The sequence below is a fragment of the Amaranthus tricolor genome, chromosome 1 (assembly GCF_026212465.1).
Source record: "Amaranthus tricolor cultivar Red isolate AtriRed21 chromosome 1, ASM2621246v1, whole genome shotgun sequence".
Taxonomy (NCBI): domain Eukaryota; kingdom Viridiplantae; phylum Streptophyta; class Magnoliopsida; order Caryophyllales; family Amaranthaceae; genus Amaranthus; species Amaranthus tricolor.
Genome location: NC_080047.1, coordinates 13194573 through 13215917, shown reverse-complemented (window position 1 = coordinate 13215917; position 21345 = coordinate 13194573). Strand labels below are relative to the sequence as shown.

The 21345-nt window shown below is 33.8% G+C and overlaps 2 protein-coding genes across 2 annotated transcripts; both read right to left on the bottom strand.

Moving 5' to 3' along the window:
* Positions 1-642: 642 nt before the first annotated feature.
* LOC130820206 (14-3-3-like protein B) lies at positions 643-7315 on the bottom strand. The gene is made up of 7 exons (XM_057685487.1): positions 7069-7315; positions 6643-6949; positions 6453-6540; positions 5388-5497; positions 5159-5307; positions 1111-1166; positions 643-1014 (listed from the first exon to the last, which is right to left on the bottom strand). Exons 1-7 carry the CDS (start codon positions 7139-7141, stop codon positions 1012-1014), a joined length of 786 nt encoding a protein of 261 aa, XP_057541470.1. The 5' UTR covers positions 7142-7315; the 3' UTR covers positions 643-1011.
* Positions 7316-9440: 2125 nt separating this feature from the next.
* Positions 9441-16035, bottom strand: LOC130820189 (protein COP1 SUPPRESSOR 2). Its single transcript, XM_057685459.1, has 7 exons — positions 15859-16035; positions 15438-15590; positions 14670-14867; positions 14261-14384; positions 10652-10725; positions 10409-10566; positions 9441-9916 (listed from the first exon to the last, which is right to left on the bottom strand). The coding sequence occupies exons 2-7, from the start codon at positions 15509-15511 to the stop codon at positions 9753-9755; spliced, it is 792 nt and encodes a 263-aa protein (XP_057541442.1). The 5' UTR covers positions 15512-15590; positions 15859-16035; the 3' UTR covers positions 9441-9752.
* Between the last annotated feature and the right edge of the window lie 5310 nt (positions 16036-21345).

The window sequence follows — 21345 nt, the reverse complement described above, 5'->3', positions numbered from 1 at the left end:
TTATGTGAACTTAATATAGTCATTATTTTGAGTTTTAAGTAACTCTTTTACTAATAAGATGGACTAGTCAAATTGTAATTCATATATAGGCATTTAATGTCATTATAAAATTAGTCAAAAAATGATCATTCTAGTAAAGATTTAAATTCAATGTTATTTACTACTTGATCATGAATGTGGAAGAGAGTAACGGCCTTTTAAATCTAGTTGTATAGACACACCTCAACAAAATATCGATGGTAGAAAAATAACACACATATTAAAGATGATTGCAAGAACACTGTATTTACAAGCCATTCTACCTTGGTTGTTTTACAAGAATTATGACCTAATGAAAAGTTATTTGGCATTAGGCTTAATTATGGACATTTAAAAATTTTTGATTGTTTATGTTTTGTGAGCACCTTAAAAAGGGACAGGCACAGATTATGCCAAGGGCACAAAACTGTACTTCATTGGTTATTATTCGGATAAAAATGGTTTTAGTTCAAAAGATGTTATGTTCCATGAAATTTTCTTTTCTTATTAAGTCTAGTACACAGGTGTACTACTCTACACATAAAAAAAACATGTTGAACCTAGAAGTTTTTAAAATGTAATAAAAAAAATTAAATAAAAAAAAAAACCCAAAAAGGCTCGGGCTTCAAAATTTATGGACTCAAATCATAGTTCATCATAATGATGATATGCAGTTTCATACATACCGAAAAGTATTCAAATGAAGAATATCATTTGGGCGAGAAAATTAAGGGAAAAAAAACAACTCTCAATCTTGAAAAAGACAACAAATGATCGAAACTGGTTCATGGCCATCTTCCACCCATTCCTCAAACCTTATCTTCCAAGGATGCCAGGGGAGAGGCACGGGGGCCACAACTTGGAGGACTATTGTATTTATGTGTGCATCAATGCCTTCAATAGCCCACAAGGCACCATGCCATGTTATGCAACGCAAAAGAACATAAAAAACCATTTACTTTATAGCTTCATCATGATGAATACTAAGGCAGTTCACTACAGAAAATGAGTATCCAAATATTTATCAGTAATTTAAACAAAAATGATGAATAAAAGACAATGGCACACTATATGAATCATAAACTAACTAACCTCTGCATCATCACCAGCATGTACTTTTGTAGCAAGATCTGCCTTCTGAATGTCTTCTGTTGTAGAAAACGGATAGGAAAGGCATCAAAACATTTGAATTGATAGATGCAGTTAAAATCGATATACAAAGAAGGGTTCATTTTCCCCAAATTGCTTTCAATTCATTTGGTTCAGAATTGCCGTCACTCTCTCTACATTCTCACTACTTAAGCTCAGTTTAGTTCATGCAAGTTCATATGCATAATTTTAGTTCATTTCTAGTAAGTTAGACATAACAGGCCCTACATCTTGAAGTTAATGCGATAGAATTTGACCACATCAGTGAACCCAAGTTCAATCAACTCAAACTTCATTGTTGCCACAATAAGTACTTTACTAAAAGAGTACCCAAGGGGTGTGACTTTGCTGAAAGAAACATCTATAGCCATTAGCAACAAAAGTTTCTATTATATCAAACAATAGTTACAACCACAACCATGGGATTGAATATGATATTGTTTAATGCCAATAACAATTACATGATGAGCACTTGAAGCATCTAGGCCAATCAGTCTAGTTTAAATTTAATATATCCATGTGCAGCAGTGACAAAGTGAATCCCACTAAGAGTGAATGAAGAATGTTATACAACTCCACTATTTAATTTTGGGTAACCAGCACTTGTCTAATCATTTGCAGACAATAATTGGTGCACTTATCCTAAAGTCAAACATCTATAGTTGGCATTTATTTAGAAATTGTTAGATTCTTGATGGTAGCAATAATGTACATTCATGCATAACATATCCAAGAACATGCAGAAAGCTTTTATGCTTGAATGATGAGTCTATTATTAGCAAAGTAGTAATCATCCTTGCAAAAGTTTCATCTTCTTTTAACTGGTTATAAACATGCTCTATGGACTTCGATTTTGATTTCGGAATCCATGAAGGGCCCATTGTCATTAGGAGAATCAAATATAATGAAAACATAAATGTATTTGACATCGTGTAAAGGTAGAAAGAGAGGAGCCAGTACTGTTTAAGAACTGCTGGCGTTTTACAGATGCCTAGAGGTAAAGAATTGCAGAATGCTTGCTTGCAGCTGGTGATAACAAGATAAGAAATGTAAGCATGGACGCTACATGTTCTCTGTGCAATAGAGCAGACCATGGATCTTAGACAACAGATATCGTGAGCCACACAAGTGTTGCAGCTGGTGATAACAAGATAAGAAATGTAAAGAATTCCTCCCATTTGTTTTTCTCATGTCATTGAAGGACTTAAATTTTATTAAGGATGGTGATTACTGCCTACTGGAGACCATGGATGTAAGACAACAGATATCATGAGCCACACAAGTGCTACCTAGTTTTCTAAGTAATTAACTATGAATTCGTAATTTCTCAAAATGGCCGAAAATTAACTTCTTCAAATTTCAAGTTCACGGCAGGATTAGTGAATTAAATAATATTGAGTTCGACATCAGAAAATATGGAGGTGTACAAACATGCTACAGTTAAAGACTTCTGGAACGATTGAAGCCGATACTTCTCGACTATTATGGCACATTGTGCAAAATAAGTATCAGGTGAGGTGATACAAATGTGCCAAGTGTATCAAGTGATCAAGACCTTGCAAACAACCTACAAGTACAAGACAGTGTTTCTGACTTGTCATCTACGTCAATTGTACATGAAGGGCGGAACCAGGTCAAGGATGTTTTCCAAAGACTAAACAGGATCTCAAGACACTATGTTGGGAACAAGGAAACCAAGACAATAACAAGGAACAGTAGCATACACTTGGAAATGGGAACAGCCAGCAGGACCCAGGCCACAGGACTTTTTGACGACCAGCAGACCTTGCTGAGTCTCTTGAGTGCAAGCTCGGCCCATTTAGACCCTGAGCAAACTTGGGACGTCATCCTTACACATGGACCAAGCCATCAAGGGTCCAGGACCTCTCTAACAGTCCACGAAGAGTCCTAGAGACTAAGTGGAAGAAGGGCTGCTCGACAGTTTTGCTAAGTCAAAATTTGTCTAAGTACTTTTATGTCTGTTTCTGTTTAGGCGCCTTGTAAGCCCTTGTATTTAACACGTGTTCTTTAAATTTAGGCGTGTGATTAGGATTTAGCCGTTGAGGTAGTTGAGTGCTCTATATAAGGAGAGCCTCACCCCATGTAATAAACAGCTTAGCATATGATTTCATTTGATTCAATACAAGTTGAGGTATTTCAGAAAGTTGTTTCTGATTTCCTTCTTTGAAGTTGACGGTGACTTCATCAAAGGTATACGGAGTATCCTTTGATCTTTGTGGGTTCAAGGATTGTGGAACAATCATTGATACTGCAAGGAAACCGTGTGTGCATAGTCTGGAAAACATTGCACGTTTATCATTGTTAGAAGGGCGTTGAGATAGCCACTGATCAACAACATCAGAAAACCAAGAAAGGATTTCTTGGCTCTGGTTGTGTCTGTTAAGTGATCTTTTCATTGTCATTTTGTAGTATTGTGTGTGTAATCAATAAAGGCTTCCGCTAAACATTAATCCTTGCATAATCAAGGCCTTAATCAGCCCCGGCTTTGCATCATGAGGTAGATTATATTCTTAACTTTCTAGAAATTTAGTAGATAGGTTCTAGGCTTTTGTCTTTGTCAGCAGGAGACATGATTCGGGACCGGGTCAGTTCTCCAGGTGAATAATATTTAGCAATTCTACAATATATTGCTTATTCTCGAATACAATGTTTCGTACTATTACCCCAATGCTATCGAGTGATTTCCACCTAGACTCCCACCTAAGCAGAATTTAGAGATTGGATGTATGTAATCTTGTCCTTACCAGTGATAACAAAGAGGTTGAAAATATATAAAAAATACTTGATGTTTTCTATAACTTTATTTACTCATAATGTTAGCCAAAGTTTTCCTTCCTCATAATTAGGTGTTTCTCAAGACTTGGGAATAATTTGAGGCAGGACACTTTTAACTTATGGGATCAAGAAAAAATAGGTTAGAAGCCAGATATTTAGGTGAGAGAGGGCCAAACATCCAAATTATAATTGTATGCATAAAATTATTACAACAAAATATTTAATTTTTGAGAAACTATAGTAAGACAAGGGGAAATGACGTACACGCTTTTATTCACACATTTAACTTAGCTTTTAATTTCACCCACACTTTTAACCAACTTCCCTATAAAGTACATCTTTTTATTACCCACTTCTCAAAAATACAAAAGTTATACTTGAAGCAATTTCCATAGATTAGAGAGAGTATCACACTCCTTCTGTTTCAAAACTATTTAGGGGTGTTTTGGAAAGGGAAAAGAAAGATGGAAGACTTGTAGGATGAGAATACAGTAATAGTTGTTCGTTAAAATTTGATAATCTTTTAGTTATAGGTAATAGGAATATATTGAGAATACATTACAATATAATGTGTAAATTATAGTCATGCTCATACTAATTATAATATTAAATTACAATTATGACTTTTTAAGGAGAATATGTACAAAATATGCTCCAAAATACTTTTAAAAAAAAAGGAGAGTAATTATTACCCTTTAAAATTAAACTTTAAAATTCTACAAAAAAAATTGTGGGAGGGCCACGGCCCACCTTCGCCATGACCTCTCAAGCACTAAGAATCACAAATGACATATTACTCCTCTCTTCTTACCATCCAATTATAAGAATTAAGTCAATCACATCTTTTTCGGACTTGGTCTCTTTCCATCAACTTATTATCCTATCCCTTTGGATGCATGCAAAAAACATTGAATAAAAGGAGTCCTCGCAATGGAAAAACAATCAAGACTTTATGAAGTAACCCACAAGAAATATGATCAACTGAATCTAGAAAACAGCAAGACAGAGGAGCTCAATCACTTTTTTTTTCTCTTGTGGGGAATTTCAAGGATAATGAACCATTGTTCTCAATTCAGGGGAGCAGACACTAGAATACGATGACAAGGCCTCAAGCAATATGGCTACAGCAAGTTGTCTACTAAGTATAAAGTGAGAGAAGGAAAGACAATTGTATGTTATTTGCAATTAAAATTACCTCCTTCCTCTGGAATGTCAGACGTCCACAGAGTTAGGTTGTCTCGAAGAAGCTGCATGATTAAGGTGCTATCCTTGTATGAGTCCTCATTCAAAGTGTCGAGCTCTGAGATAGCTTCATCAAAAGCTTGCTTGGCAAGGTGGCATGCCCTGTAGACATTTTAAAAGTTTAATAAGAACAAATACACACAAGCACTCAAGATTATAGCATTTAAAAAGATAAAAACAACCTTTCAGGGGAATTCAAAATCTCGTAATAAAAGACTGAGAAATTGAGAGCCAAGCCCAAGCGTATGGGGTGTGTAGGAGGTAGCTCAACCTCAGCTGTGGTAGTGGCACTCTGAAATTGCAAGCATAAATTTAAGTGATTAAAAAGCTACTTCTGCAAATTTAAAAGGATAGTAATGCTTAATTATTCATATGCATTGACAAAAAAATCATGTAACAGGTGGCAAACCAGACATAACTTTCCAAAATAAGCCAAAGAATTAAATACAATAATGTTACACTTCTTTACTAAATACATGGGAAATAACTCAGAAAGTCAAGAACCTAAACATACTATGTTCATACTCTTTTCACAAAATCAAAAGGTAATAGAGAGCAAGGAGAAAAAAAAAAAGCACAACATTTAGCATAGTGCATGAAGTTGCAACCTCAAAATTATACTACACCTCTTGTAAATGGTATTCATCATACTATGCATGAACAAGGTCGCTTTCCGCATTGAAAACATGTAAGAAAGCATTTCAGGCTGGTCAAGAGATATTTCATGGTTTTGATGGATAACAACAACCAAATCACTTCCTTTACAGCTGCAATCACAGTCGAAACCACATTTGCAACATGATAAAAAAATATAGAAAATGCTAAGACTCTAATCATGTGAACAAAGGATGAAAACATAGAACAAACCCTCTGTAGAACCATAAATACAGTATACAGTATTTTAAGTATAGTGCCTACTGCCTACATAAGCCCAAGTGAGAAAGAATAACATAGAGAAATAAAAGAAACCAATGCCAAAAGAAGTTGTCAATTCCTTAGGATTAGTCATCAAATATCCTTGTGGATTGAAAACAGAGGCTGTCAACATAAATCAACCATTTAACAAATCTAAACCAACTGAATAACCCTCACAAGATTCCCCAGGTGCAAGACTATCAAATTTAAAGCAAAACTCTACACACATATCCTCTGTACATTTGATCCTTAGTTGAACAGCATTGACTCTCTTACAACTCACATATGAACAACAACACAACAAAATTGAACCAACAATAATCGAATTTCACCTCATAAGCTTTCATGGACTGATTAGCAGCCTCTTTCCGCTCATCACCGGACTTAAACTCGGCAAGATACCTATAATAATCCCCTTTCCTGCAACAAACAAAAAAAGTTGAAATTCATAAAAACATAAAATAGACTTCATTCATCCTCCAACCTCCGTGATCATCATGAACCCCACAAAAAGGACCTTACATTTTATAATAAAAGACAGTGGATTCGCCAACGGTGGCCGAAGGAATGAGATGCTCATTGATAACAGTCATAATATCACTACAAATGTTAGAAAGCTCAGATTCAACTTTCTGCCTATACTCCCTAATTCTCTTAACATTTTGATCATTCCCTTTACCCTCCTCTTTTTGTTCAATCGATGACAATATCCTCCACGACGCTCTTCTTGCTCCAACCACATTCTTATATCCTACTGAAAGCAAATTTCTCTCTTCAACTGTTAACTCCACATCCAATTTCGCTAATTTCTTCATCGCATCAACCATTTCTGCAACAATTCAGCACCTCAAATCAATAAATCAATCAAAACAGGACCTAGACTATAAACCCTAAAATCAGAAGTACAGTAAAGGATCAAGCGAACAAATTAAAAGAGAAAAGCTAGACCATCATAGCGTTCTGCTTGCTCAGCGAGCTTGGCGATGTAGACAAAGTTCTCGCGGTCTTTAGAGGAAGCCATTAAAGAAGAGCGGATCTAAGAGATAAAGAAGTGAATTTTGATTTGATTGGGTTTTTGTTTGAGGTTTATACGACGATGGAGAGAAGACTGAGAGAGAGATAGTTGAATGGTGAGGGGCTGATTGGGAAGGTGGTGGGGAGAATGAGATGTCACACTGATTGCGACACGGAATCTCTTTGGGTTCGGCGGGACCTAACATTATTTGCTCCCCAGGTTTTTATTTGGGTGATAGGGCTTGATTTCGAGTGAGGTGTTTTGTTGTTTAAAATTAAGTTTTGTATTCGAATTGATTTTTATATGATTATAAATTTATGTTTAAATCAGGTTCGATTATAAGGTCGGATAAATATTAGGTTGACAGGTCTATTTTGAACGCATATATCCACTTAATTTAAATTCATGTAATTTTTCTAAATTTTTATATGAGATAGTCTCACCGTAAGACGTATTTCATACATGAGTTAAATAGCTTAATCAGGCTATTACTTTACTAGCATATGGACTTTTTATATTGAAGTTGTCTCACCAAGAGACATCCTCTCAAAAGACTAGTTATGTGACTTTTGGGCGAAAATTTGTGGAAATGAGAATTATGTTGCAAAATAAGACAAAATAAATGAATGATATAAATAAGTAATCAAGATGGAGATAGAAATGATTGTATGGATGAGATTGAAACGATGAGAGTGAGACTATTGCTAAAAAGAAAAAATGATAAAACAAATTAAAATGAAAAGTAATACTAATTAAAAGGAACGAAAAAAAGTAAATACATAGAATAAAAGAAGAGTTATATATGGTGGGTAGTTTGTCAAGCTTGAATATCCGGTTGGGAAAATGGGCAGACTTGGACAAAGTTGTAAAAAATTAAATTATGAGTGGGTTAAGTCCGTCTGTTTGAGGATAACAGGCATATAACGGCCGAAAAAAAAAACTCGCGGATATGCTGAGTTTAATTAAATATTCCATTTTATTTTAAACTAATTTTTGGAAAAATAGAAGAGACTACATATGTAATGCCCAGGCCCTCATTGGATCGTTGGTAATTACTCATGGAGATTGTAAACTGGCCCCACAAATTAATACGTTTTTTCAGTGCACTTTGACCTCACTCGTGTGCACACAAGAAAACTTCTCATGAGGTTACTCATCCGAAAATTGCTCCCCACCAGGTACATTTAACTGTGAAACTCTTAGCAAACATGTTTTCTTGAAAAGAAGATGCACCTCGTTGATATGGGTAGTCTATCGATCCTTTTTAAACTTTAACTCAGGGTATCACAAGATAGCAATTGTTTGATAAAATTGCCTAAGTCTAATGATCACGCAATACAAAACAAATGTATATGATGATGTTTGGATTAATTATGTGATAAAAAGTGATCTTGTCAATTTAAGTTTTTTATTATATTGATTAACTATCAGATATTGACGTTGTCAATTCAATTCTCACACTTTATTTTATTGACTTATTAATAAGAATTTAACTAAAATCTACTCTAAAACAAAGTTACTCCTAGTCTCAAATTCTTGTTATATTGATTAGGTTAATAAAATATATTTAACTTAAAATTAATTACTGGATCTTAATTTTATAGACATTTATAATAATTTTAGTTCATACTTTAAACACAACATCATATTCTTACCCTAGAACATGAAAATACTCACTAGACATGAAATCTATCATAAAAATAACAAAACCTTAGACATGATACTAAACATAAATAAAAGAACAAGAATGAATAAGAATGTTTACAAAGAATTACAATTAAACTTTATTGAAATGAAAGAATTATACAATTTTTTGTCTAGGAGTTGAGATAACTAAGAAAATTATAAAGAAAATAACTTTACGTGAAAACTTAGAAAAACGAAAAGGCCAACTGTAACTTAAAGCTATAAATTTCATACTAATAGTTTACTTGGGAACACTATCCAAGAAACTAATTGTTTACTAAAAAGAATTAAATGAAATAAATAATATAATTAAAACCTCAACTGCCAAATAGTGGAAAATTGTACGTGAACCCTTCAGAGCACCGATAGCGGTGGCTTAGTGACGAGTTCTCACTTTTTTCTTATGACAAATCTGCTTCCAGTAACTTTTGTATAGCAGTCTTTAGCACATGTCTTTATTTGTTAGGGGTCTTAGGTCATTTTTCCAAGTCTTTACCTTCTCATCATTCTATATGACCTATAAAACTTAAATAAAATATAATAAAATAAAATATACAATTAAGTTCATAAGACAAAAATACACAAGTATGCAATAAAAAACACAAACTAGACATACAGGTCATCAAAAATTATTAAAATTACTATTAATAAGTGCAAATAAATACACATATCAATGAATAAATTCTTTTTAAGTTATGTAATACACACTTCAGTTATTTGTAGTAGATTAAGCATGTGGAATTATTTTTATTTGCAAACATACTCTTAATCTCTTGGCGGAACACAATAGGGCATGTAGTAAAATTAACTAAAATAGCGCAAATCTATTAGCTGACTACATGTTACTGATAGGTCCAAGATAAATGATCTAATAGAGAAAACTTTGAAATTGATTCTTTTGAATGTTACAGGCTTACAACACTAACTGATCTCATCTCCTCATTACACGCTGTCGCTCTTTTTTCCGGAAGCGCTCGAGCATGATCTCATCTGTAGCAGCTAGCCTTCTCCTGGCTGGGTCAACGCCACTGTCATTAGGTCTTGAACCCACTCCATTATCTTCTGTACCTCTATCCTTGTATAGTTCTGGATGATCTGCAAAAACACAAAAGAATTATGATCAAATTCAATCTCTTCTGCTTTTCCTAAAGGGCACCACATTACACATACTTTTATATTGAATTCAAGTCATCACGATAGATGGATTCTCAATATTCGAACATCCCACAGAAAATATCGACCCAACCTAAACATTGTGAAATTAAAACCTAAAAGTTATGGCCTATTTTTTGGCCTTACCTTACCTGACCTGACCTGACCGGGCTTGGTGCTAAACCCAAACCAATTAACATGCAAACTGTCACCCAAATACAGCCAAAATCAAACCTGTTGAACAACACACTCATCACCCCAAAAACAAAGGTTGTTCAACAGTAATTTAACTGCACATTGTTCAAGAATTAATGGCCAGATCTAGCAAAGGTATACAAGATATCTAATACACAAAGCAACATACATCCTAGAATAATCTCAGTTGCCATTCAACGACAAGAATGCATCGAAATATGCAAAACTGCATAGACAGACCTCTCCTGAGTTTTTCAGCATAATCTTTTCCACGTTGAAAATAATCAGCATTGTGATTCCAGGAACTCGTCGACTCTTTCTTGGCTTGTCCCATGTATCTCTTTTCATGTAGAAGCTTCTTGGCCGCTTCAGTTTCCTCGATGTTTTTTAGCTTATATCTGCATCCACAAAAATAATAAAATAAAGATCATTTGGTATCCCAGGTGTATCAAATAAGAAATTTAAGGAATATTGTTAACATACTCAATAGGAAGCTGAATTTCTGCAATACCAGTAGTCCACTGAGTAGAGCTTTCTTCTGAGTTTCTCTTTTTCACCTAAACAAGCACAATCCATAAGAAAAAGGATGTTAATTTCATTGACATGTTAGTGATCATCAAACATGGAAAAAAGTAATTTCCATCCTTAAGAAAGAAGCAATGAACACATAATCAAAGCTCTAAGACTTCATTAAGTTGGATATTTAGAGTTTAGCAGGAAAGATCAACAAACTGTCAGGCTCTAAGAATAAAGGTACAACTATAATTAAAGCTGATTTCAAAATTTGCACTCACATAATATCTGGAAACCACTAAAGCAATTGAGATTTAAGAGAACAGGCACTTGCAGATCTCAATGACATCAGTTGCAAGCCTGCAACCACAACATTGAGACATAGAAAACAGGTGTTGCTATGATTTTCTACATGTAAAATGATTTGTGAACTTACAAAGACAACACAAGTGTATCATAGCTGAATCCTTAATCAGTTCAAGTTGTAAAGCACCAAGAAACATCCTCTCAAACCCATATTATAGAGAAACATTGGTGATGGTATTTGATTTGATTTGATTGTGGGATATAAAATCAAGGAGGATATGACAACATAAAGGATTTGTAATTAGAGCCATCAAGTGACCATGCCTCCGAAAAAATCACTTTGTAGGTAAATACTAGTCAAAGACAGCACAAGCTGTCTTTCTTTCTTTATTGGGATCTCTGCCTCTTCCTCATTCCTCTTAGCTAGTTGATTGGAAAGTTGGGATTCTATTTTCATTTTTAACAACCTCTCCAGTACCCTTGTTCCTAAAAAAATGGAACAGGTGACGTTTGAGAGACACAAATTATCCACGGAGTATGCAGTTATTGGTCTTATAGTTCTAAGCTACAATGAACTGGCTTTTTGGATACTTGGTTTACGTAAGGGTAATTTAGGTAATTACAATATTCGTGGTAACTTGGGGAATAAGTTAGTATTAAGTGGTAGTTTTATTATAAGAAGGGGAATTAGAGGGTCATAATCATGAATAAAATAAGGGGAATAACCTAGTATAAATTCGTACTTGTGTCCTAGACCTAGGATAGTCACTATACCTTGTTTATTGTTCTAATCTTTATGATTTCTTTTATATTTCTTTGGCCATGTTATTAGCCGTAGTTTTTTATCTTGCATTGTCTTGTCATGTTTTTTTGCCTTGCCTTGTCTCGTCTTGATTTGCTTTCCTTTGCATGTGTTTCTCAAGATGAAGGGAGTCTTTAACCGCATCCTTTCTATGGGTATAATTTGTCCTCTTTCATCCTTCTTCAAACACTAATTATAGTTTCTATAAGCAATATGCACCGGGTATGATGACGATGATGATGATAATGATGATTAGCCATTATTATCTTTTTTAAAATTGTGTATTGGGTTCTAAAACGTATGTTAGAAGCTTTATTAATATACAAGCTATAAAATACTTGAATTACTATGATAAAATGATTTTTTCCCAAGTAAACAATTCACATTGCCATGTTCACAAAACGAGAATGCAACATCACGACTGTTAAGGTCATCGTGACAACATTTGCGGTTGCAGCAATGTCTAAACTCTAAACTACAACATGTGTCAACATCACACAGCAGGCTATGAAAGACTCTCAACAATGCATGAGTTTGTGAACATATAAAGCAACTTGCACAGTAGATGCTAGATAATTCAGAGTACAATGTGATAGACAGAGGATGTCCGTCACTGATGCTGCACAGCATTAATGAAAGTCAGGTAAGGTTTTTGCAGAATTTGAATACTGCAATTGCTCCAAATAATACATCTTATTTCTCAATGCCCTTTACAACATACTCCCTCTACCTATATATACAGAATATCTCTTAAGACTAAACAACCAACTAACCAACTGGGCGCCCCCTAGCTAACTAGCTATATCACTAATACAAATGACATTACAAAAGGCTGTCAGGAGTGCTAATTACTTGTTAGCTTATTTAAGTTGCTAGCTCTTCTGTCTTGTCACCTTCCCTGTTTCTTCTTGTATATGTTCTGAAACTAAGCCCTTTGCAAATAACTAGGATCCTAATTGACAAAAAGTTTGGCTCGGGTTTTTTTTGTAAATGAGCCAAGTTTGTACTTATGTTGTAGACTATAATTTGAATTTAACTGATTAGAATTCAAAAACAACTGAGTCATCAATAAGCTCTTTAACTTAAATAACACATGTCTACCAAATTATGAACGAGTCATATATGCTTTACACCCAAAACTAAACTTTCAAAGTGCTTCTTAACGCAGCTAGCATAAGTCAAATTAAATATGGGACTCCAGAGCAACACATTAGTAATCTAATATGCTTATTGCTTTAATATTTTCTTAATGAACAACAATTAAGTTTGTTTTGAACTTTAAGTTTCCATCCAAGCAAAGCTATATTTATATTTCTACTTTTAGCTGATTTTGAGCTTACACTTCAATATATTGAATCAAACAAGCCGGCTCACGTTACAATGCAACTTTATAGCCAGACCTTACCAAATTACGATTGAGAACTCGTTTTACATGATGCTAAGTGATTTCTACGGCTCATGTCTGAATATAGCAAGTCCTTGAAAATACAGACAAATGTTGAGATAAATAATTTATGATTCAAAAATGAACAAATATTCCGAAAACAAACTAAACCCAAAACTATCGTAAATTCAACAAAAATAAATTCACACATTCATGGGAAGGTATCTTGGTATGCCAATACTACTTGGAGTCACTTGTAAGCTAGGGTCTAGAATTCCATTGGGTAACGTCCAATTCACATCAATTGAACCTATGCACAAAACTTGCAAACACTAAAAAAGACCAAAAGGCAGTATTACCTAACTTGTCCATAATTAAGCAATGCAATTCTAATTAATGCAATTCTAATCAAATTAAACAAAGAGCGACAGTAAAACCAATGCTTAAAGTGGATACAAACACAAACTGTCCAAATGAAACTTCAAGTATTTTGTTAGATAGGACTATAAATCCCGAGCGTCTAACCTATAACTTGCAAGGTGCAATTGAACACTGAATGGAGACAGCTTATTGGATCTACATCTCTAAGTACCACTTTAGCCAATAAGTCAGTTTCGTTCAGTCTAATCGAAGCATAGAAGAGGACAGCAAGAAGCGTGATCTCTAATTTGTCATCATAATATAAATTTACTACTCATAATTAGATAACTTTTCTAATCCTCTCCGCTTCTATGCCCTCTCACCTATCTGTACTTGTGGTTCTGTGAGGGGACACGTTGTTCAACTTCAAGGTGTGTTGGTTTTCAATTTTCAATGTCATGTTGTCACAGGTGCAACAATACAAAACTTGAACAAAGAGCTAGTTCATTGCATTTCTCCGAAGCAAAAACAATCCATGTCTTCCAAAATGAAGAATAAATAAATGAAAAATTAAAACCACAAAGATAATGTAAGAAGCTGCAACCTACATTACTAGATGCAACAATTAAAGCATGATTTATTCAAGAACATAACTGGACAATAAGCAATTAGAAACAAGAATACGGGATTTATAGAGATAGGCAAATTAACAGAGAAGCTCACATACTTTCAAATGATCTGGGATCTTGTACAATTCTTCCTCGGCAAGTTTCAATTCACTCTCTGAATGATCTGTTGTGTTAATAATCTGGCCCCTTTTCTTGGCCATTTCTTGTTCAACATACTTTACCCTATCAAACAAGAGGCAAGGCTAAGAAAGAGTTTTATAGAAAAATCTTTGGAGGGATGCTTTTGATGAAAGCAAGTTAAGAACCCTGAATATGGATTCCTAAAGGATAAATTGCAATTCATCAAGAATGTTCTACGTGAGATCCTCTTAATTGCAAGAATAAGACTATCAAACATGTCACTGAAAAGTTTTACTTCGGTGACACAGAGAAATTCTGATTTTTAGAATCAAGCTTTTTCTGAATAGCATTTCTAATCAAAGTGAAAGAAAAGATAAGACAAATTACAAATTGGGGTCTTCAACCATGACAGCAGTTTCTTGTGCAAATGTATCTTGTAAAACCAACTCTTCTTTATCACCATCTACCTCGACTTTATCGCCCAACTTTGGTTCTACAGAGAGCGATTGGGGTATAGTATTAGCAGGGATTCCAGATCTTCTTTCTCTCTGCTTTTGTAGCAATTTTACCTCCTCTAAAGCTAACCTGCTCAAATTAATACTCATAAGTTGGTCAACTCACCAAATGAACAACAAAACTACGCATTAAAGCAAAATACTACCTCCAGGCTCCAACCCACAGTCTCTAACATCACATTAGTAACTACATGAGTAAGTACATACGAAGTGAAAAGAATGTTAATTTTAAGTGAACAATTGAACATCTATTCCAAAATAACTATCAAATTCACTTTAAACGCAACCCAACACACTTACAAGTGAAAATAATAAAGTTATGTTACCGACAACATGCGATGATATAAATCTAACAAGAACTCATATGACTATACTCCCATTTACTTTATAAAAAAGCGAGAGGATATAGACAAATTTGGTGATGAATATCAATAAATGCATCGAGAGATTCAAAGATGTTATGACATGGATAGACTATGAACGCCAAGGAAGTAATCATCAGCAATCAACATTGTTCTAATTCTTAGAATCTTAATGTTCTAATTTTGACAATTAGCCTTCAAAAAAAATCCAGTCACGTAAAGCATTAACATAGCAAATTGCAATACATTTTAATGAAAACAGAATAATGAAGCAGTACCTCCTCTCCTCCTCATCATCAGAAAGAATGTCGGTATCATCCTCAACTTTTCTTTTCCGAAAGTTTTTTGGCATTTTTACCACAATAGTGAATGGAATTCCAAGAATCCAGAGTTATACCAGATTTTTAGCGACACAATTCGTTGTCTTGGCACTATAACAGTCAAAAGTGATAAAATCCTCATAAATTTCAAGATTACCATAACTGTTTTCGTAACTAAAACAGAATTATAAAGTTAAATACAGAATTTGCAAGCACAACAAAGAATTAACTGGTTGAATCTACTACACACCAAGTGGAAGTTTAAATTTGAAAAAAGGATGGATGAACTCAAAAAAGCTCAAGATTGGAAATCAAAAACCCTAAAGCTAACAGTAAATTCAAATTCTTAGCAAAAGACGAAACTGAAAGAGAATAATACCTAAATTGCACCAGTCAAAACAGACGATGTTGACTCAAAAACATAGGCAGTAAGGTTTGCAAGAGCTGATAATCTTGATCAGCGTCGTTATTGAAGGGGCAAAGCCGATTATCGAAGGGATGAGAGCTTGTAACCGAGGGAACAGATTTGAGAGTTGCTTGAAAACGATAATAAAACAATTCCATTACAATTTTTCACTGATTTAATGCGTAATTTTAATAATTTAATTATGTTTAATTAAAAATTATTAAAATTAATATTATAAAATTATACATTATACGATTTAAATAATATTGACTATTTTTTTCTTACATATTAACTGCAATTTATAATATATAAAATAAACTTTAAAAATGAATACTCCCAACGTTCTTTTTTGATCTTCCACATTACTATAACGGGTAGTTTCAAAAGTTCTTCCACTTTAGAATATTTTCTATTTTTAGAAAGTTTTTATTCCACTTTTACCCCTTAAAACCCCCATTTTCTTTTAATGTACTCTTTTTTTTATTTATAATTATTTTCTCTCTCATACTTCCAATACAATCATTACTTCACACTACTATTTAATTAAAATAATACCCACTACAACCCATACTTCCAATACAATCATTACTTCACACTACAATTTAATTAAAATAATACCCACTACAATCCAAAGATTCTATCTTCCTTAATATGTGTGAAAAACCCAAAGTGGAAGATCAAAAAAGAACGGAGGGAGTAGTATCTATAACTATTAGTAGTAAGCGTATGGAGGAAGCAGCATTTTAGTTTTTGGATTTGATGCTATGTCTTAGTAAATAACGGTTATTTTTAAAGTTAACAAATCACTATTTTGTAATAAAATGTGATAGGCTAAGAGTTTTGTTACTTTAATTTATCTTTTTTGTTTTGTTTATTTTATTATTATTATTTTTATATTTTGTGGTGATTTACAAATCACGGTGATTGATTAGGAATTTTTATCAGTTTTACTATTTATACTTGTATAGATTAATGATAATGCAAGTATATATTATTATTATCAAATGTAAATGCTTCTTAAATAATAATTGATATAAAGTCATTATAACAACATAACACCTGTTTGATTGTAAAAATAATGAGGAACATAGTATATTTTCCACTAACTTTATTCAAAAATATTTTTGCTTAACTTATTTTAATTTTTTTAAATGCTTATCCACGTATTTTCTCCATATATTTTACACAAAATTTTAAATGCTCTGATATCTACCTAATTATTACCCTCATCTAATATATTATACTTTTCTTAACCTATGTAATCAGTAATCACTTTATACGGAAACATCAAATGAGAATTAAGAGGTGAAAAACGAATATTGTAATTGTTTGTGATTAGAGAATTGAATGTTAATAAAATATAATTCACCAATTCATCTTTTGGGATATTTTGAGCAAAAAAATTTGTCTATTTTATTTTAAATTAACGGATAATGATCATTTGACATTTTAATTGATATTAGTAATACTCCTATATATTTGTGAAATATATGCATATTTTTAAACATATATAAATGTTATAATATGATCTTTTTTGAATACGTTAAATACAATATGAATTGAACGGAAAATTATGATAAGCAACTATTTTCGTATATATTTGCAGAATAATTAAGTAAATATTTTTAGAATATTTGTATACTACGAATAGCTTGTCAAAATGAAATAAATAAATTTCTCATGTAAAATATTCTTATCAAACAATAAAAAAAGTTCCAAAAATACATCTAACTTTTACTGTCACCTAGTTTATATTAAATTCTGAAATAATGACATTTGATAAACCTTTTAGAGCATTCCATTTGGAATTTTCAACAAAATTATTAAGTTGTATGATTGTCTTTTATTTTCTTAATCTTTATACTCAATTTCTTAGGCTTCATGTCAAAAATCAATTTTGCTAAATGGTTAGGATAAATCGTACAATTTTACCCGTACTTCTATCAATTTTTTATTTGTGCACATTTTTTTCATCTAAGTTACATCACCGATTTGACCACTTCAAAAAACCTCAAAAAGACTTAAGGTTAAAAAAAAACTCAAAAAGATTAATTAAGGAAAAAACATTTTTAAGGAAAAAAAACTTAAAATCTTTAAAAGGCTTTAGACTTTAAAACATATATTGATTTTTTTTATAAAAAATATTAATTTTTAATTAGATTCTTAACTTTTAGATAAAATAAAGGATTGATCACTACAAATTGACTTAGTTCAATAAATCATACTAAAATTAATGAAACAGGTTGTTACACTACTAATATCAGTCCAATCAAAAATATATAAAACGAGGATAAGAGGGTATATATTTTGACCGTGAAAACGCGAAAAAACATTGACTTAGAAACATAAACTATAATATTTATATATAGGAAAACTCGTCAAAAAAACTACCTATAAAAATAGGATTTTTGTCAAAAACAAACTAGATAAATTTTTTGTCAAAATTTACTTGGAAAATATTATTTCTTTGTTAAAGATTATTAGTTGAAGATAGACATCCTATTAGACCAAAGGTTGTTGATTTTAAGGGCTCAAATCAGAGAAGAGTAAGAAGAAGAAGGTCAGAAGAAAAGGTATGCAATATCCAGCAAGCTGATTCATCTTTTATTCATCATTTTTCATGTATCATTACATCATGCAGCCTATGTGTTAAATTAGGCTGGACTTATTGTGAATGTCAGTATATTAACGGGGGACACAGTCACTTCATAAGCCAAGGAGATAAATACCATCCCAAAACCATATGGCAATGGGAAAAAGGTCTCTAATAGCTTATAAAGTGTGCACACCAATTTTAATTTATCGATGTGGGATAACTCATCCCAACACCCCCCTCACATGCGAACCCCCGTCAAGTTCACATGTGGGAGTAATCAATTAGGGTAGGAACGCCATTCTTTTCGAACCTACCATTTTTAATTTGTTGATCGAACCATTGGCTCTGATACCATGTTAAATTAGGCTGGACTTATTGTGAATGCCAGCATATTAATGGGGGACACAGTCACTTCATAAGCCAAGGAGATAAATACCATACCAAAACCATATGGCAATGGGAAGAAGGTCTCTAATAGCTTATAAAGTGTGCACACCAATTTTAATTTATCGATGTGGGATAACTCATCCCAACACTATGCTTTTATAGCCTTCCAAAACCAATTCATGTACTACATAGTACTATACATGGATAGTTATACTATGCAACAAAAAAGGAATGAAAAACTAATTGATGACTCAACTGACACAAAATAGAAATTTCATGCAGAAGAATATTCTTGAATGCAATGAATCTAGATCTTGCAACAGCTGCTGCTGATGGACTAGAAAATAGAGGAAGGCCCATGGGCTTCAATACTCCCCTTCAAGCTGAGAGGAAGATGGCTGAACTCCAAGCTTGAGTAGAAGAAACTGCTGCTGTTTGAATGTACTTTTTCTGTGACAAAAAGAAGCCTTGCGAAGAGTGGTCAACCTCAATCCCCAAAAAATATCAGACAGGACCCATATCCTTCATATGAAACTGAGAGTGAAGAAATGCTTTACATGAGTCTATGGCTTGAGATTTGTTTCCCTGCAATTAAAACGTCATCAACATATATTAACACAGTAATAATAGAGTTAGCAGTGTGTTTGATAAACGAAGAAGAATCAGCTGTGGATAGAGTGAATTGAAAGGACTGAAGGGCTGTGCTGAGTTTAGAAAACCATTGTCTAGGGGCTTGTTTCAGCCCATAAGGATTTGAGGAGCTTGCAGACTTTAGGAGGGGAGGTGGGAGTGGGAGAGGTATGTAACTCCCCCTGGGATTGGAGAGAAATGCGAGAACCAAGGGATGTATAACCTGGAGGGAGTTTCATATAGACAATTTCATCAAGGTCACCATGTAGAAAAGCATTTTTGACGTCCATTTGGTGGACTGTCCAATGGTTGATGGCTGCAACAGCAAGGAGAGAGCGCATGGTAGTCATTTTAGCCACTGGAGCAAAGGTCTGAGTATAGTCCTCCAAAGGGCGTTGGTGATTCCCAAGAATAACAAGGCGAGCTTTGTGTTTGTCTAAGCTGTCATCAGCATGAAGTTTAGTTTTGTAGAGCCACTTACAACCAATGCCCCGTTTAGAGGGAGGAAGATCAGTGATATCCCATGTATGATTGCTTTCAAGAGCAGCTAATTCGTCATTCATAGCATGGACCCAATGTGGTTGAGTGACATCATGTTTAAAATGGAAGGGATCAATAATAAGGGAAGATTGAGCCTAAAAAGAGAAGAAGGCAGGTCTGACTTGGGCTTGACCAATATGATTTATTTTGACAGGAGGTTGAGGAACTTGCCATAGCATAGTCAGTATGCCATAAAGGTGGTTGATGTGGTCGAGAAGATCTTCGTAGTGGAGGAGGTACAAGAGTACTAGATGAGGGAGGTAGAGAGGAAGAAGGAGTAGGTAAGAGAGGTGGTAAGGAGGGCGTTACTGGATCATGAGGTTGAATGTGAACAATAGGTGTGGAAATGGGAGGAGGAGAGGTGAACATTTTGTAAAGAAAAATATGCTCATAAAAGGTAACATCCCTACTAGTGAACACTTTGTTATTATCCCAACTGAAGGAGTTTGTAGCCTCTTTGATTGGAAGGATCTCCGAAAAAAACACATGGAACTCCTCTTGGCTCAAATTTATCAGATGTGGAAGAGGGATTACTGGCAAAGGCAAGACAAGCAAAAACTCGAAGGTGCTCATAAGTTGGTTTTGTGTTGTGCAAAATTTCATATGGGGATAAGAATTTCAGAACTGAGGTTGGAAGTCTATTAGTGGTATATACAGCTGCACACAATCGCCCCAAAACTCAATAGGCATACCTGCATGAAACCTTAAGGCACGGCCCTTTCAAGAATGTTCCGGTGTTTTCTCTCCACCCTCCCGTTTTGTTGGGGTCTACTGACACATGAAGTTTGGTGAATGATTCCCTGATCAGAAAAGAGAGTTTGCATTGATGATCATCAAATTCAAGTGCATTGTCTGAGCGAATAATACACACGTGCTTGTTATATTGAGTCTTGGCCATGGCAATGAAGCTTTTGATGACTGAATAAGCATCTGATTTGTGTCTGAGTAGATGAACCCAAGTGGTTCTGGAATGATCATCCACTAAGGTGAGGAAGTACCTATGGTTTCCTCAGCTTGGCACCCTGTATGCACCCCAAATATCAATGTGTATGAGATGAAAGAGATTTTTGGCTTTAGACTGACTGGAGTAGTAAGGAAGTTTAGTGAACTTAGATTTTGAGCAGGTAAGGTAGACTGTGGTTTGAAGATTTTGAAGAGAAGATAGAGAAGGGTTGTGACATGTGCAAGTTATGTGCAATTTACCTAAAATTATTATTCAATAAAATAATATATTCATTATCTATATGATTTTATTTTTTCTTAATTTTGTGCCCAATCCTTCTAGAAACATCAATATTCCATACAAA